This window comes from Bos mutus, chromosome 3, assembly GCF_027580195.1.
Source record: "Bos mutus isolate GX-2022 chromosome 3, NWIPB_WYAK_1.1, whole genome shotgun sequence".
NCBI lineage: Eukaryota > Metazoa > Chordata > Mammalia > Artiodactyla > Bovidae > Bos > Bos mutus.
This window is the reverse complement of record NC_091619.1, coordinates 5,048,282-5,067,476: the sequence shown is the minus strand read 5'-3', so window position 1 is coordinate 5,067,476 and position 19,195 is coordinate 5,048,282. Positions and strand designations below refer to the sequence as shown.

Sequence of the window (19,195 nt, the reverse complement as noted above, 5' to 3'; positions counted from 1 at the left end):
CTTGTAGCTCAGCTGGTAAAGAATCGGCCTGCAATGCAGGAGACCCCTGTTTGATTCCTGGGTCGGGAGGATTCACTGAAGAAGGGATAGGCTACCCACTCAAGTATTCTTTGGCTTCCTTGGTGGCTCAGCTGGTAAAGACTCCACCTGCAACGTGGGAGACCTGGGTTTGATCCTTTAGGCTGGGAAGGTAAAGGAACGGCTGGCTACCCACTCCAGTATTCTGGCCTGGAGAATCCCATGGAGTGTACACCCATGGGATGGCAAAGAGTTGGACAGACTGGGCGACTTTGACTTTTACTTTCTGTAACTTACCTGCACCTGTTCTAGATGAGTCCTCTGGAATAACCCAGAACAGTTATCCTATTTTCCACATGACAACCTTCATTTTCTAGAAGATGGCTCTACTTTCAGTCTTCTTTTCTTTAGCTGACTGAATCATACCAACCCTTAAACCATTCTTCTCCCCATGACATGGTTTCTAGACCGTCTCCCCACCCTAGCTACACTCCTCTGGACCATCCCATGATTGAATGTTATAATTCTATGAATGTATACTAAAATATGCTAAGATTTTTTAACACTGAAAACAGTGTGTGCCAAGACATGAAGGAGGAACAGTAGTGTTACATGAAAATAGATATATAGTACAGGATTAAGCTTGACTATTATGTTAGTTTATTTTGAGTACTAAAAAAGGTAAGCACACAGTGCTGTGGCATAATAGATACTAATGTATAGTATGTGTTTCAATTGAAGATGAAATGATGTGAAGCTGAGATTTGCTTTAAAATACTCTATGTGGAGCTGATGAGCACAGAACAGAGGAAACATGATTAGCAAAAAATGTTGGTACTCACTGAGGTATGATTGGTAATCAAAAATGTTGGTAATCAAAAAATATATAGATGTCATATACATCAATATTTTTTAAATTTCTAACTAGCCATTATCTTTTTCATGACTAAAATATTTCAAAATACATATTTTTAATGTCTAAACAAATTACCTATAGACAACTTTGAATATTTTCTATTGCAAGTTTTATTTGTGAGTATTATAGAAAAAATATTCAAATTCACAATTTAAAAAGTATTAAAAGAAAATTTTAAGCGGTCATTTTCAAAATCCTTGTTCAGAATAGAAATTATTTTAAGCATCTTTTCTGATCACAACAGTGTGAAACTAGAAATCAACCACAGTAAGAAAAACGGGGAAAGAACCAAACAACAAGCCACTGAACAAACAACGGATCAGCAATGAAACCAAAGAGGAAACCAGCAAGTCCCTCAAGACAAGTGAAGATGAAAACACAGCTTCCTAAAACCCATGGGATGTAGCAAGAACAGTGCGAAAAGGGAAGTTCATAGCCATACAGGCCTTCCTCAAGACACAAGAAAAATCTCAGATAACCTAACCTGACACCTAAAGAATTAGGAAAAAAAGAACAGACAAAACCCAAAGTCAGCAAAACGAAGGAGATAATAAAATCAGAGAGGAAATATATAAAATAAAGATCCAAAAACAACAGAAAAGATCAATAAAACAAGAGCTGGTCTTCTGAAAAGATAAACCAACAAGCCTCTGACCACTCCCACCTAGAGGAAAACAAAGAGAACTCAGATAGACAAAGTAAGAAATGAAAGAGGAGAAATAACAAGTGGAACCACAGAAACACAAAAAATCATAAGAGGATACTACGAACAGTTATATGCCAACAAACTGGACCACCTAGAACCACACAAGTTTCTAGAAACATACGGCCTGCCAAAACTTAGTCAAGAAGAAACATAATTTGGACAGACAAATCACCAGAAATGATATAGAATTTCCCTGTGAACTTCATTCTCCTGTGAAAAACTTTTTAATTGAAAAGTTGGATGTATGATTTTTAGTTGAAAATATCATGAAATATTTTTTAGATTTTTGGTATCATTGTTCATTTACTTATTGTAGAAAACTTCTCAAACACAGAAAGGAAAGAAAGACTACACACCCACCCTCAATGAGTACCAACATTTTTTTGCTAATCACGTTTCCTCTGTTCTGTGCTCATCACCTCCACACAGAGTATCTTAAAACAAGTCCCAGCTTCACATCGTTTCATCTTCAACCAAAACACATTCTATGCATTAGAGTCTTAAGCTACAGCACTGTGTGCTTACCTTTTTCAGTACTCAGACTAACGTAACAGTCGAGTTCAATCCTGTACCATGTGTCTATTCTCATGTAACACTACTGTTCCTCCTTCATGTCTTGGCACACACTGTTCACAATTCCTATATAAACTGTGGGAATTGCTGTAGAATTTCGGTGTTCTACTCCAGTAGATAATATTCTTTTGTTATGGGTCTTTACAATATTGCTGATGGAGATTACTTGGCTGTGTTTATGCAACAGTAGAGCAATTCTACAATGAAATGGCTACTGAAATGCTAGTTAATAAATTCTAGCAGACAGATCTGTCAATAGTATGATATACAATGTTACATAACTCACAGGATTTTAAAAATACTTTGCAATACCTAAAGAAAAGGTAATATCCACTTTTATTTTAAAAAAAGATACAGGGTTTGTTTTGCTTTCCCAGTCATGATTTTAGAGAATCCACTTTCAGACTAATTACTTGATTTTAACTTTCATTGAACTTCAGGCCCGTGATGTTCAATTACTGTTTAACACACAACATAAGGTATTTTGTATCACTTTTAAAGAAAGCAAGAGTTAGCTGGCAAATACTGTAACTGGTTTTAGGCTGTGACAGATCTTGGGAAACTTTCTGTGATTTATAAATTACAGAAAGTCCCTATAACAGAAACTCTGAAGGTTTGCAAAGATGGGAAAAAACTAAATAATCATTAAGAAACAGAATTCCTAAGAGTAGCAAGTCATCATTATGCAGTGGTGAAAACTCTACAGTAAGTTAAGAGAGAAGCTAAATATAAACTCTGACCAAAAAGAAGTCTACAGACTTATCTGGGGCGTTGCCAAAAACATTTCAATCAGGAAACATGAAAGAATCCTGTAAAATACTAGTGTTTTATGATTGAGTTGGGGGTGACAGTCTGAAGTATTGCGATGAAAAGGTTCAAAAGAAGGAATTAAAGAAGAGGAAGGTATGCATACCTCTCTTAGTCAAACCACTTTGGACTTTTTAAAACCTTTTCACTTAGATTCTAACAAAATAAGCCTTACCTTAATTTTCCACTGGATGTGCAATTTCAGCACATTTGACACAATATAACAAACTTTAAAAAACAAAAATAGTGTCCTTTTTTTGTTCTCATTTTTAAAATCAGGCATTTAAAAAAAGCATTCAACTTCAAAACTTACATCGGAACCCACATTTTTCATCGTACTTTGTAGGACAGGTTTGGTCACAGAAAGTTTCCCATTTGCTGGGCTGTTTGCCACAGGGGCTGGTACCACATTCACCACATGATTAGGTAGCTGCGTGGTTGCCCCAGCAACAGCAAGGACTGGTTGAGGAGAGGGCAGAACTCCAGGGGCCTGGAGCTGAACCACGGTAGGCTGGGAGAGCACCACGGTCTGACCTGCAGTAGAGAAAAAAGAAAAGGAATCAGAGGGTGCGTAACTGCTGCAGCACAGGCAAGCTGTTGAGCACTTAGGTCTCTTCTGCAGATACAATAGGTAAAACCACATGAAACGATTTGAAACCACCAATTAAACCACAATCAAGAGCAGCACACATTCTTGCTGACTTTCACTGCTGTGTTTTTAATGAATTTAAAATATGTTTTAAATTCATTCTCTTTGAAGTTATGATTAACAATGTATTTCCACACTTTTTTTCAACTAACAAATACTAAATCTGTTAAGTTATACATAGATTTCCCTAAGTATTAACCTCTGAAACTTTTGCATGCTAGAAGTATTTATCATATTACAAAGAACAAACCTTGTATACTGAGCACGGAATCATATATTTTAAGTTAATGGGATTTAGAAATACATACAACACCAAAAATATATGACAGAGATTCAGGAAGTCAATACTCGGAAGAATCTGAGTCTACAAATATCAAAAATGTTAAAACCACTTGAGATAAATTCTTAGCTAACACGGGAAACAGAGATCTGTAATTTAACACAACCAAATAATGTTGACTCCCCTACCCACCAAAATAGTCTACAAGTCTTTTCTTAATCTTCACATTTAACCTTATTTTAAAATTATGCTATTCTGAAAATTAATATCATAACCTAAAGAAGGCTCATACAACTCCCAATACTGATCTAGTCAAATACTGATCTAGTAAAACTTTGATTTGTCTGCTGAGTGTTTGCTTTCAGATCTGGCCAATTTTATAAGGCGTTGAAAGCCTCACCTAACATCCACAGCTGCCTGAGCCTATCCAGCAAAATAAAGGTATTAAAGTAACTGGCAACTAAAATTTCCCATTGTATATTTATACTCTTCTTGAAGGAAAAAAAATACTATGCTTTCAGACAGTGTAATATGCATGACCCATGTAAAATTCAGCTCAGTATTTCAAAGGATCAAAGAAAACTAAAAATCAAAATAATGCTTCAAACACCTGTTTGTTATGAACATGTCTTAGCTTGAAAAAAAATCACTTCTATAAAATCAGTCTTTCTGTCTCAAAAGGCCTTGAAAGCATACTTATACTAGAATTAATAGTATTTTATCCCTAAAAGTAAATAAATTAGTAAGAAAGACCTAAAAGTAATTTCACAGATTTATCATATACACAATTTAGTATAAGTGATCCCTAAGTATTCTTACAGAGAAGGCAATGACACCCCACTCCAGTACTCTTGCCTGGAAAATCCCATGGACGGAGGAGCCTGGTAGGCTGCAGTCCATGGGGTCGCTAAGAGTTGGACACGACCGAGCAACTTCACTTTCACTTTTCACTTTCATGCATTGGAGAAGGAAATGGCAACCCACTCCGGTGTTCTTGCCTGGAGAATCCCAGGGGCGGGAGAGCCTGGTGGGCTGACGTCTATGGGGTCACACAGAGTCGGACACGACTGAAGTGACTTAGTAGCAGTAGCAGCAAGTATTCTTATCTTCTAATTTTCCCTTGGAATAATTTACTTTATGAAATAAAAACATATAAAATATGGTAATAACTCATAAGCAGATATAAACTTGCTCTAGCCAAATATTCAAATAAAAATAGAGAATTCCCTGGTGGTTCAGTGGTTAGGACTCTGCACTTTCACTTCCAAGGACATAGGTTCAGTCCCTGGTCAGAGAACTAAGATCCTGCAAGCAACGTTGCAAAACCAAAAGTAATAATAATAAATAGCATATCACCAAATGTTTTTTAAATAACACTTACTGATCTATTACAGTTAATCTGGTACTGTGAAAGACATACTCATGTATGTCAAGAATGTAAAACTCAGACCAAAGGTTCCCACCCCGAATTTAAGGACCCTTCTTTAATATCAAAAACATCATGTCACCCAAGACTATCACAGCAGTCCTTTCAGTTTCTGTAGATGGAGAAAATATGTGATGAGAAAAGTTTAGTAAGAATTTAGTAGTGATTTGAAATGAATCTGGAATTTATTATCCTAAGTATAACCACAAAATTTTTAAAAATCAGTGCAAAGATATATGAAACAAATTATGTATCCAGTCAACAGAAAATATGGATGTGCAGATACCCTACAAAAAAGCCAAAAGCTACTGCCACTTCAACCATCCATATCCCAGGATCCACAGTCTATAGGTTGAGAACCACTGATTTAAAGCAATACTTTGAAAAGAGCATTATCAGGGGCAGTGTTCCACATCTCCTGAGTTTAAAAATTATGATAAAGTGAAAGTGAAGTCGCTCAGTCGTGTCCGACTCTTTGTGATCCCATGGACTGTAGTCTACCCGGCTTCTCTGTCCATGGGATTTTCCAGGCAAGAGTACTGGAGGGGGTTGCCATTTCCTTCTCCAGGGGATCTTCCTGACCCAGGGACCGAACCCAGGTCTTCTGCATTGCTTTACCCTCTGAGCCACCCCTCAAAACTAAAATGTTCAGTGAATTTAGGGGATTACTCCAAAGGTCAGAGAAGGTGGTAAATGTAAAGAGTGAAATCATTTCAAGGAAACAATCCTACTTTTAGCTCCAATTACAGATTTAAAGCATTGGCAGACAACACATGCAGATGGCTTTTCTTAATCAATTTTCTTAAAATTGATTCAAAAAATAATCCAAGTCTGTAGTGTTCATGTCTGGTTATCACCATCTCCTTGCTAAGAGAACTGTAGCATGGAGCAAGGGAGATGAAGCAATATCAAGGCAAGGTCTGCATACCAAATGTGGCTCCAAGTCCTTCCAGGCCATTGATGCCTCTTTTTTTTCAAAAATGCTCATCAAGCCCTTTCATCCCAGAGTGCCCAACTAACCTCAAATTATTTAATATCTAAATCAAAGATCCTCTACATAGTCTTGGCATGTTTGGGTTCAAGACAAAATGGGGAGAAGCAACTACATTTCTATTACAGTGTGTTCACGGTGGCTTGCTAAATCTGACGTGCTAGATGCTCACCAGATCACAAAACGCAAGGCAAAGAACTGTTTCAGGGCTTAAATAGTTAGCAGCTGAACATAAGTTACTACTGTTCCTCATGTGCAAACAGTTAAAAAGGGCATACCAAAACACTGTTTATCCATTTCAGCATGCTTAAAATCCTCTTTGGCATTACACACAAATCCCCCTTCATGGACCATGGCTGGTTTCAATGCTGAATACTTGACTATGGATGACTCACTGATTGTGATAGTCAGTGTCTTCGTTTTCAATTATCTTCAAAGATTTCAAACTTTGTATCAAACATTTATTGAATGTCTTCTTTGTTTGAAAGAGTATGGCTGTGTGACTGAGTAAATAATTTCTCTGTGTATTAATTTTCTCATCTATAAAATGAAGATGATAATAAAGCACCTATCCTCACAGAGTTGATGTAAGGATTAAATAAGATGACACAGTTAAGCACTTAGAATGGTATCTGGCACTTGATCTTTTATGTATAATAACTTTCGTAAGGGTATTTCATGTATAATTAATTCATTAGTTTTCATAGTTACTGTTATTTAACTATTGATATAATTTTCCAATTAGATAGTCAATTCGTGAGATCAAGGACCACTTGTCTGCATTCTTTTAGAGGCAATAGAGCATAGTAATTAATTACACAGACTCTGGGCCAGACCATCTGGGCTCAAGTTCTGACTGTGCCTCTATTAATAGGACGACTTGGAGCAAGTTATTTTACCTTTATCCTCCATTTCAATGATTTGAACCACTATCTACCCAAAAAGTCCAAGAGAGGATACTTGCCCTTTTTCCATCCTCCATTCCCATCACCTAACTGCCAACCTCTGTGATTCTACACTTTCTAACATCTCCACTGTCTATCCTGGATCTTCACTGATAGTCTAAGTTTCAACACCTCTCACCTGCACTATCATAAGAATCTTAATGAATGTATAGGACACAGATGTAGAAGTAAGCAGCAGTTATTTACGGCAGACTGAACAGCATGTCAAGAAACTAGAAAAAACAAGAAAATGTAACGGACAATAGCCAAATTAGTTGAACCAAAGATTTATAGAAAGGAGAGTTATTATTATAAGGTAAAGTTAGAAAACTAAACTGGAGACAAACCATGATGAGTTTCACATTCCAAGCCAGACAATTTGAACTTAATCCTGTAAGAATTACTTCTTTTTTGCAGGACTTGCCTGGTAGTCCAGTGGTTAAGACTCTGCACTTCCAATGCAGGGGGCAAGGGTTTGATCCCTGAGTGGGAGCAAAAATCTCGCATGCCGCACAGTGTAGCCAAAAAAAGAAATTACTTCTTTTTTAATAACAAATATTTACTTCTGATACTTATATCGATTAACTGTAAAATGCCTTTCCTATTTCTCTTCTTCCCTCCCCATTATCAAATAAATGTAAGACTGGAAGTTATACATTTAAATCTGTTATGTTATTACAAAATTAACTCTCCAGATTACACTATAAAAATAGTAACGAGGCCTGTATTAGCATATGCTCCCCCCAAAATAAATACTGTTTTCAGATAATGGGAAAGCACTGAAGTTCTGAATAGTGTATGATTCAGGCCTCTGAAACTGATAAACTGCTCAGAGAAGTTTTCTCTTCTCGCTATAGGTAAGATTTTCTATCATTCAAACATAGCCAATGGTCTGCTGCTACTGTTGCCAAGTCGCTACAGTCGTGTCCGACTCTGTGCGACCCCAGAGATGGCAGCCCACCAGGCTTCCCCGTCCCTGGGATTCTCCAGGCAAGAAGCCAATGGTCTACTAAGAGCAAATTCTTAGGAACACCTCTTGCTTTACATACTGATCATATTAATGTCAAACTTTTACCTTTTATGTATGTGTTTTAATAGCTTATGGAAGCTATAATAAAGTTCTTCACACATTTAAATTCTTAGCCTTTGGGATGATGTACACTTTTGAGATCCTGATGAAAGTTTTGGAGACTATCCCTAGAAAAATTCACAAATAATATACACTAAATCTTGCATTTTATTTCAAGTAGTTCATGATATCCATTCACAGGTCCCAAGAATACCCATTAGACAGGACTGCTATTTTTCCTATGAAAAAGACCGTATTTTGACCCTGTCTTCAGAGGGCAGGTATTTCAGATTTGTTTGGTTGGGGTTTTCTGGAAGGGATTGATGAATTTTCACGGATCCATCCAGTCTTTCACCTAGTTCTTTTTATCAATGCCATACTGTCTATGACCATGGAATAGAGCAAAGTTAATAGAGTACCTGGAAATCAAATTTATGACCTTGCCCTCACTAAAACCATGCTTCAAAGAAATGAGCTAAAAATCTATAACTGAAAATAGTTATAAACGTAACACTGGTATTTATTTATAACCCATATCCCATTGATACCTAGTCTTACTTGGTGCCAATAAGATAAATCCACAGAAACAATGCTGCACAAGTTTCGCTTTAGCCATGTGTACACACATCAGTATAGGCAGGATGATGAATACTCTTCCCAAGAGAGCTCTGTGTGCAAATGAGCCCTGTATGTTCAGTCAGTTCAGCACTCAGTCATTTGTCTGACTCTTTACAACCCCATGGACTATAGCAGGCCAGGCCTCCCTGTCCATCACCAACTCCCAGAGCTTACTCAAACTCATGTGCATCGAGTCAGTGATGCCATCCAACCATCTCATCCTCTGTCATCCCCTTCTCCTCCTGCCCTCAATCTTTCCCAGCGTCAGGGTCTTTTCCAAAGAGTCAGTTCTTCTTATCAGGTGGCCAAAGTATTGGAACTTCAGCTTCAGCATGAGTCTTTCCAATGAATATTCCAATGAATATTCAGGACTGATTTCCTTTAGGATGGACTGGTTGGATCTCCTTGCAGTCCAAGGGAAGGGACTCTCAAGAATCTTCTCCAACCCCACAGTTCAAAAGCATTAATTCTTTGGTGCTCAGCTTTCTTTATGGTACAACTCTCACATCCATACATGACTACTGGAAAAACCACAGCTTTGACTAGATAGACCTTTTTGGCAAAGTAATGTCTCTGTTTTTAATATGCTGTCTAGGTTGGTCATATATGTGACAACTATATACATATTCCTATATGTGAACAGTACCAAATCCTCAGACTTGAACTTCTTTTAATATAGACCTCAACTTCTTATAGAATCAACTATACGAGGCCATCTAGTGGATGAAATATAGAAACACACATTCTTAATGGCTTGAAGTCAGAGGTTCAGGTATTTAATGCCCTGTATAAGCTCATGTTTATTAAACAATGCTTCCTACTACTCGGAGATTTAAGAGTCTGATTCTATTGTCAAACCACACCTATTAGACCTGAAATGGACCACTGTATTTTAAATACTAACCTCTCCCTAAAAACAAAAAAAATTCATAAATACAAAAATCTCAGAATACAATAGCATCAAGAAAGTTTCCCAGATTTTCTTCTTCGCTACAAAATTACAAGCCTTAGAGGCTGTTTTCACTAAAACTGTGAGAAAAAAGAAGTATTAGATATAATTGATCTGGATAGCTACCTCCCTTGTTAGGACAGGAACCACCTATTAACCATCTCTCTATAACCTCCTCAGAGCCAAGGACATTCTTGACACACACACCCAACATGTGCTCAGAAATTATACCCTGAATTAAAACAAGTCATATGACCCATGCCTCAGAGTCCTCCAATTAAACATACAGAACATCAGATTCCATTCAGGTACCTTTAGTAGGTGCAGGATGTATACTGATAATTGGCTGCTGCTTTGCCAATGGCATAAGTGTTGGTAGTGTCTGAATAATGATTGTTTTTGCTGGAACGCTGGGGTTTGTTTGAGTCTTGGGTGCTGCTGGAAGTAATAAAGGCTTGGGCTGAATTGAAGGTTTCGAATTTATTTGAATTTTTTTCTTTGGAGTCAGTCCATTTTCTGGAGAAAAACCAAACCACAAATTATTTAAGTGCAATTAAGCAAATCCTAGAAAGCAGATTCTATTATACACCTTTCTCTACACATTATCTTAACCTCTGACTACCCTTAACTGAAGTTTAAGCGTAGTTTAATGTACTGAAAAACAGAATTTTATCTTAGTGGACTGAAGAAGAGTCCTCAATCTGAGGTCTTCCCTTCTGACCAAGCTACAGCTTTGCAAAGGGGACACAGGAACCAGTAAAGAAAAACAGCTAAAATCACTGAATAAAGCATTGAGGTGAATGAGGTTAATAAATGCCACAGGCAAATGGGCCTCACATTCAACTTCTTTAGGTGAAACTTGGAAATTTCTCCTGAAGATGGGGCCCTAAATCTATTTCAGAGCATCATTCACCTATAAAGACAGAGACAACCAAAGAAGATCATTTTTTCCCTTTCCTCTTCACATTAACGTTCACAACAAAGGATAGAGGTCCACTAGTTTAAAAACAGCAAGCTAGCTTAATAAACATACACTTAATCCAACACTTTCCTTTAAGATATGGCGCTTACTCTCAGTCTACAATAGAAATAACAGAAGCTAGCAGATGGAGTAATACCAGTTTTGCTCTTAGGACCAATGATGGGCTTGTCTTCCTTCAGTGGCTCTGCTGAGGAGGGGTTGTTGGAGCTTTCACCATATAAGGAAAGAGGAGACATCTGAGAAGTAGAAGACAAATCCAACTCCTCCTGCAGTAAAATACAACACAAATAAATTCATGCAGAAGAACAGTATCCTTGAGCAGAAAATGGCTTAGAAAGAGAGGCAAGATCCATGCATAAACAGAAACACTTCAAGATAATTTCAAGTCAAAGGTGTGATATATTACAACTATATCTACACAGTAAGCACTAAGAGATGATGGATAAATCAACATTATCCATCAATACAAAAGTAAAAATAACTAAAAGCGAAGTATGTCTATTTAACCCTCTTATATTAAAGATACGATCACTGATTCGATCTGCTTCTACATTTTCTCCCACAAACTTTATATTTTACTTGATTCCTAGCCATACAAACATTTAGTATCATTATAGATTTACAGTTAAAATGCTAATATCTTTTCCCTACCATCTCTTATTCAGACTTACAGGAATTTCAAAAACAAATAATTCTTACTATTTTCATCCTTTTCTATTTATTAAAACTACCTTTGTCCCTAATGTTTGAAAGAAAAATCCTGAAAGGAGCAGGGCTATTTTATTTAATGGGTAAATTAATAATGCAGAGATATACAAATATTAATATTTTCCAAAATTCAATATTCAGTGGATCTGTCTCATTTTGCTAAAATAAAGAAACTTAACATAGGATAAAGTAGCATTTCAATTCCAAGAAAGAAAGATGTTATGTATAATAAATAAATAGGCATATACATTTACATACATACATCATATCATCTTCAAAAGAATCTACAAGATCACTGAAAGAAGAGTTAAAAGAATACTTGTTTGCTCTTAGCATAACGTAGGCCCCCTTAAGTCAAAAATCCAGAAGCCATAGAGGAAGAAAAAAACAGATTTGAAAAATAATTATTTTATAATAAAAAACAGGCCATAAACAAAGTTAAAAGATATATATTAAGAGAAAATATTTGCCTAAAATGAACAAAGGACAGGAGTCATCATTTCACTGAAAAGGAAATGCAAATGGTAGCCAAAGGCAAATTTAAAAGAAAATCTTTCTTTTTAATCATCAGATACGAAAAGTTAAAATAACCTGAAAGAGCATGTGGCAGAAATGGTCACTCTCAGTCATGCTGGTGAGGACGAGAACTGCTTCATTCATCCATCCCTAACACCTATCACCATGTAGCCAAAACCCAGGACTGCATGAACCTTATAGTGTATTGAATAATAATACATTTGTGTGTGGGGGGGGGGGAACAGTAAGAGATAATATAGGAGGAAATGATTATCTTTATGGCCTTAGATGCTTAAAAGGCATTTAATAAAACTCTGCAAAGATTCTTCATAAAAGTCCTAGAAAATAAGAACTGGAAGGATGATTTAACACTTAAAAAAAAAAGCTAGGCATCATTGGATAGCCGAAGTCATACTTAATGGTAAAATACTAACACTTTGCCATTAAAGTTGGGACAAGAAAGAAATAATTGCTTTTTCTGTAATTCTACAAAACATAATTATAGCAGAAACTAAAATAAAAGGAACAAATATTAAAATAGAGACAGAAGTGCCTTTGTTTTGCAAGATGATGTGCTATCTACTTAGAACACATTTAAGAACCAACAAAAAAATGTTCACTATAAAAATGTACTAATAATCACTTAGACAATATAATAAAAATAGTTCATTCATAATAGTAATAGCAATTATGATATACCTAGGAATTAATTTTTAAAGAATGTATAAGATCTATATGAAGAAAATGATAAAGCTTAACTGAGAGACAAAAAAGAAACCCTTAGTAACAGAGAAACATATAATATTCTTTAACAAGATGATTACAAAGGCAATACAACTGGGAAAACGAGTTCATTTATACAGTGAAAATTAAAACTAGATTTGTCCTTAACACTTCATATGAAGGTCAGCTCTTAGGCCTACTAGGCGACATCTTTGACAATGTTCACTGTGATGCAGGTGAAGGGTTAGGCAGTTACATTCAACAAACTGATGCAGACAGAGCAATATGAACGGGTCTTAAAAACACTGTGCTAATTTTTTACAGTAAGAAATAAAGAGATCTAATATAATACCATTTACGTAAGTTTAAAACACATACACAAAACTGAAATCAGTGAGAAAAAAAAAGGAACTTTAATAAATGGTACTGGAATAGTCCTTCTGATAGTCATTGAGGAAAACAAAAAAACTTGGATTTGTATCTTACATCATAAACCAGGATTACTCCAAATGGATCAGATTTGAAAATTAAAACTAAAACCTTAGGAAATATATATATTAACAAGTCACTTAGAAACTATTACTTCCTGAATAATTTGATCCTAAAGCCACTAGATGGGGCACAGTGCAAGACAAGCACGGACGCAGAGAGGCAGCCTGCGGGAGTGTCAGAGTCCAAGCGAAGCAAGTAAGGGCAGGCAGCCAAGCCCAGGGAGTCAGAGTAAGGTAATGATTGTATCCATATTGCATCAGCCTGAGGTAGGGTGTCAAAGCCCAGAACACAGGAGTCAGTGTGAAGGGACCAGCACTGGCAAAATCCAGGACAACATAAGAATCAGAATAAATAAAATAATGAGCTATAATCTATTGACTACGCCAAAGCCTTTGACTGTGTGGATCACAATAAACTGTAGAAAATTCTTAGAGAGATGGGATTACCAAACTACCTGACCTGCCTCTTGAGAAATCTGTATGCAGGTCAGGAAGCAAGAGTTAGAACTGGACATGGAACAACATACTGGTTCCAAATAAGGAAAAGGAGTACATCAAGGCTGTATATTGTCACCCTGCTTATTTACCTTATATGCAGAGTACATCAAATCAAGATTGCCGGAGAAATATCACCTCAGACAGGCAGATGACCAAAAAGAGTCTCTTGATGAAAGTGAAAGAGGAGAGTGAAAAAAATGGAAAGTTCAATATTCAGAAAACTAACGTCATGGCATCCAGTCCCATCACTTCATTAGATGGGGAAACACCCAGTGGCTGACTTTATTTTCTGGGGTCCAAAATCACTGCAGATGGTGATTGAGCCACGAAATTAAAAGACGCTTACTCCTTGGAAGAAAGTTTTGAAACGCATATTAAAAGCAGAGACATGGAACAAAGGTCCAAGTCAAAGCGATGTTTTCCAGTGGTCAATGGATGATTGATGCCTTTGAACTGTGGTGTTGGAGAAATACTCAATAACCAGTCCATCAGACAGGGGTGTCCTTTGGAGGATGACACCACCCTTGGCCACCTGATATGAAGAGCTGACTCACTGGAAAGAGACCCTGATGCTGGGAAAGATTGAGGGCAGGAGGAGAAGGGGATGACAAGGAACATGGGTTTGGGTGAACTCTGGGAATCGGTTCACGGAAGAAAGAAAAGTGGGACACAACTTTTGGCTGAACTGAACTAAATCTGAATAAACTAAAGAGTCCATTGATATAAACAAAGAAATTTAAGTCTGATGAAAGTACCTTCTCAGAGAATAGCCTGGAAAAAATTGGCTCAGTAAAGGACAAATCAATATTCAGAAAATTAAAAACTGAATCTCACCCTAAAGGATTCTAGTCCTCCAAAAGTGACAAGTCACTCAAGGAAGATGGCAAATGAGATTAAAGAGGGGCAAAAACTAGCTCCTTTTGGAAACAGACCATAAAAGACGTATAAACATTTATTTCTTGATTTTAAGCTGTATTATGACTAAAAGACATATCCTTACTTGTAGGAAGTAGACATTGGAGTATCTGGGGGTGACAAGGCATCAGGTTGGCAATTTACTCTCAAATGATTCAGGGTGAAAAAGTTCTTTGTAATGTACTCATAACATTTCTGTAAGTTTGAGGTTTTTCCAAACTCTCTCTCTCTCATCTGTCTATCTATCTACATAGCTATATATCTATCTATATGTGTGTATATACACACACACACATCTATCTATCTATATATACACACATCCAAGAAGACAAGAATATAAATATTATAACTTCTGAGCAGTTAAAACCCTCCTTTGAGTAACAACAACAACAAAAGCAATAGAAGATTGGTCATTCAGCTATGGAGAAAAGTATCCCTAGAGAAAGTAAACACCAGAAATAAAGCTTATAGAAAGTGACAAATTAGAGAAGAAAACACTTGTAACTTATTTCACAACCTAAGCACTAATCTTTATTTTTTGGGCTCCAAAATCACTGCAGATGGTGACTGCAGCCATAAATTAAAAGACGCTTAAAGAGAGACACCTAGATAGCATATTCAAAAGCAGAGACATTAACAAAGGTCTGTCTAGTTAAGGCTATGGTTTTTCAGTGGTTATATAATGGATGTGAGACTTGGACTGTGAAAGAAGGCTGAGCGCCAAAGAATTGATACTTTTTGAAGGGTGGTGTTGGAGAAGACTCTTGATCCCTTGGACTGCAAGGGAGTCCATTCTGAAGGAGATCAGCCCTGGGATTTCTTTGGAAGGAATGATGCTAAAGCTGAAACTCCAGTACTTTGGCCACCTCATGCGAAGAGTTGACTCATTGGAAAAGACTCTGATGCTGGGAGGGATTGGGGGCAGGAGGAGAAGGGGACGGCAGAGGATGAGATGGCTGGATGGCATCACCGACTCGATGGACGTGAGTCTGAGTGAACTCCGGGAGTTGGTGATGGACAGGGAGGCCTGGTGTGCTGCGATTCATGGGGTTGCAAAGAGTCGGACACGACTGAGCGACTGAACTGAACTGAACTGAAGCACTAATAATTCTAATATGTTATAAAACACTTTAAAAATTGAAGGGAAAAAGACCAATACAATCCAATAGAAAAATGGACAAAAATTTGACAGTTCATAAAAAGAAATGCAAATAGGCATTATACATATGAAATATACCAAAAGATGTCCAACCATACTTATAATAAAAGAATAGAAAATAAAACAAGTTAACACTATGTAGCAATAAAGGGAAAACTGGCTCTCTTACATACTGCCTGGTCAGAATACACAACTGTACAACCCTTTGGAGGGAAATTCGGCAATAAACAGTAACATTAAAAATCACCTTGATCTCAGCAGTCTCTCTTTAGGAGTATATCCCCAAGATATCCTGGCAAAAATATGAAGTGTCTTATGTATATAGTTATTTATTACAACAGTGTTTGAGTTCAGAAAAGACTGAAAACAATACATATGTCCATCAATACAGAAATCATTGAACAAAGTATGATATAACCACACACCAGAACACTGTAAAGCCATAAAAAGGAATGAGAAAGAATCTATAACCTGAAACTGTAGTTACCTCCAGGATATATACCACTAAGTTAAATAAACAAAGTGAAGAACAGGGATGTAACATGCTACCTTCTTCCAAGGGAAGGGAAAAAAAGGCTATTTCAGCTAGAAGGAAGAGCATGTCCAAAAATCTAAAATGGTAGAAGCAGAGGTCTCACTGCCCGTGTTCACTGGTGGTGTCTCACACAGCTCTTGGGGCAGTTGTTCACAGACTGGAGCACACAGGAGCTCTCGGAGGTAAAGCCAAGAGCAGTGAGAAGGCAGGGGTAGGAAGGACGGTGAGAAAGAAGACTGGAAGGTAAGCAGGGGCCAGGTCATGGAGGGCCTGATACACTAGCAGTTTGGATTTTGTCCTTGTAATGGTTGGGAAGGTTTTAAGCAAAAAACTGACACAATCAAACCTGTGATTTTTAAAGATTTCTCTTTGAAGATTCCTCTGCTAAGAAAGGTCTGGGGAATTAGGAGGCAGAGAGACCAGTCAAAATTCTATTGCCTTAATCCAGAAGAGGTGATGATAGTCTGGCAGGGTGGAGAAGATGAATCCTAGAGATACTAAGCAGATAAAATCATCAGGATTTAGTAACTGCTACATGTAAACCACACCAGAATGAAATACTTCAATTTACATCAGATATAATATATTGAAACATTAATTTAAATTTTCTTCTTATATTTTTTTCCTTTTTCCTTTCCAAAAAATGCCTAAGTCTTTTGGTATTTTCTTTTCCTGCCCTCAAGAATTTTTTTCCTAGATGAAGAGCAGAAGCATGTTTAAGGTTTTGTAAAAAACCTTACTAACTCATTCAAAAGATAGTGCTAGGCATTCCTGAACTAAGGTGACCATTCTAGGTTTTATGGCTAAGGAGTCACACAAAGACCATGTCCTCCAAGAACATATATCCTAATAGGGAGGAAAGACTGTAGCACAGAGAAAAGACTTGATAAAGACAGAGTAAGCTTGATAAACAAAAAAATACTGGATACTGGTAAAGTACAATGAAACAAATGAAGCAATGAAATTATAAAAACAAGATCATAAGGGAAGGGTGGCAAAATCAAAGAGACTAATAACTTTCTAACTCCCTCAAGGTCCTTCCTCAGGATTAAAAGAGGTAAGATTTATATTAGCACTTAATAAAAGTTAACTTCCTTCCCCATATACATATTTCCCAGATACCACTATAACCAAAATCATTGTAAAAGACTAGTTACTTACAGGAACATGCTGAGTTGATGAGTAAGAGTCCACTGATTGAGGAGATGAGATTGAACAACTTGAGGAGGCTGGCGAAAGTGGCTGAGGTTCTGTCTTAATATCTTTAATTGGAAAAGGAGAAGCAAAAATTTTCCCACTGGACAATATAAACTCAGAATAAATAAGAAAAAAGGTTAAATCTACTCTCAAAATTCAGATATAGAAGCTAAGGTCACCAAAATATATCATCAAGTGAAAATTCAAGACGCAGAAAATAGTATATCCAATACGCTTCCATCTGTGTAATAATTATATGTATGTTTATATGTGTATATATACACATAAATACATATGCACATACTATTACTAACATCTGCACTAATTCTCTTAAAAGATAAACTTAAGACATTGGTCACAGTGCTTGTCTCTAGGAAGCAGAACTTGCTGGCTGAGGGACAAAAGCCAAAGGAGACATTTTTCTACTCTATAGACTTTTCGTATCTTTTGAATATTATGCCATATGCAAAAAATTATAGATTTTCCCCCAAAATAATTTTAAAACATAAGAAACAGGGAAGAATTTTTGTGGAAAGCATTTTTGACAATAAAATTACAATACAAAAATGTTCCTATCTTTTGAACTATTTTTTTAAATGTGTTGATCAACTTCAGCCCAGCAGTGTTCCTCAGTGCCAAATTTCTAACAGGGTAGGAAGGAAGGAGAGAAGAATCTGTGCCAGACTGTGTTCTCCAAAGTTAGGAGCAAAATACCTACCGTGTCTCATGATCTGTACTGTGATCCTGCCACTTCTCCATCAAGAAGTAGTGATTATATTCTCTTCTATTTGAATCTAGGTGAGCCTATGACTTCCTAAATCAACAGAGTATGGGAGTAACGATATGTGAATCCCAAGTCTGGGTTACATTAGGTAGCTGAAAGACTCACATTTGAGCCCTTGAATCCTGATTACCACGAGACTGCCAGGTTTTGAGGAAGCCAGGACATTTAGAAAGATGATGGTCAGCTCTCACACTGGCAGTTCAAATCTTCACATCATTTCAGATCAGGCATCAGACATGTGAGGGAAGAAGCCTTAAGGTAGTCCGAGCCCCCAGATGTCAGGCTACCCTAACCTCCAAATCTTCCCAGATGATGTCTGGACACCAGCAGAGACAAGAAATTCCTGATGTATCATGTCCAAATTCCTAACCCATAGATTCTGGGAGCCTAATAAAATGGTTGTTGTTCTAAGCCACTACGTTTTAGAGAAGTTTGTTACATAATAGTAATGAGAACACTGACCCTGTGTAGTCCATATTCTATGAGGAAAGAAAGGAATTGAGCGAGATATACTAATATATAAAAGGAAGGGGAATAGGAATTACAACAGAGGGGGAGGGCTGTAACTTAGATGGGGAAATGTGCTGGTTAATTACCCACTGTTACTCAGCTCCATGTTCACCTCCTATAGTCTGTGATGAAAATTAATACAAGTCCCAGCTGGCTTCCTTTTAGGTCCTGTCAATAGGGGATTCTAGAAGGATGTTTCTTACGGTAGAATGGGGGAGAAGGGATTTTTTT

At 36.9% G+C, this 19,195-nt stretch overlaps 1 protein-coding gene across 1 annotated transcript in view; it reads right to left on the bottom strand.

Moving 5' to 3' along the window:
* ATF6 (activating transcription factor 6) overlaps positions 1-19,195 on the bottom strand; it is a 235,559-nt gene that overhangs the window by 199,415 nt on the left and 16,949 nt on the right. The window contains exons 4-7 of the mRNA XM_070366586.1: positions 17,635-17,735; positions 11,065-11,194; positions 10,259-10,462; positions 3,334-3,554 (exon numbers count right to left, since the gene is read on the bottom strand). Of these exons, the coding sequence (XP_070222687.1) occupies positions 3,334-3,554; positions 10,259-10,462; positions 11,065-11,194; positions 17,635-17,735 (656 nt within the window). The remainder of the gene's footprint in view (positions 1-3,333; positions 3,555-10,258; positions 10,463-11,064; positions 11,195-17,634; positions 17,736-19,195) is intronic.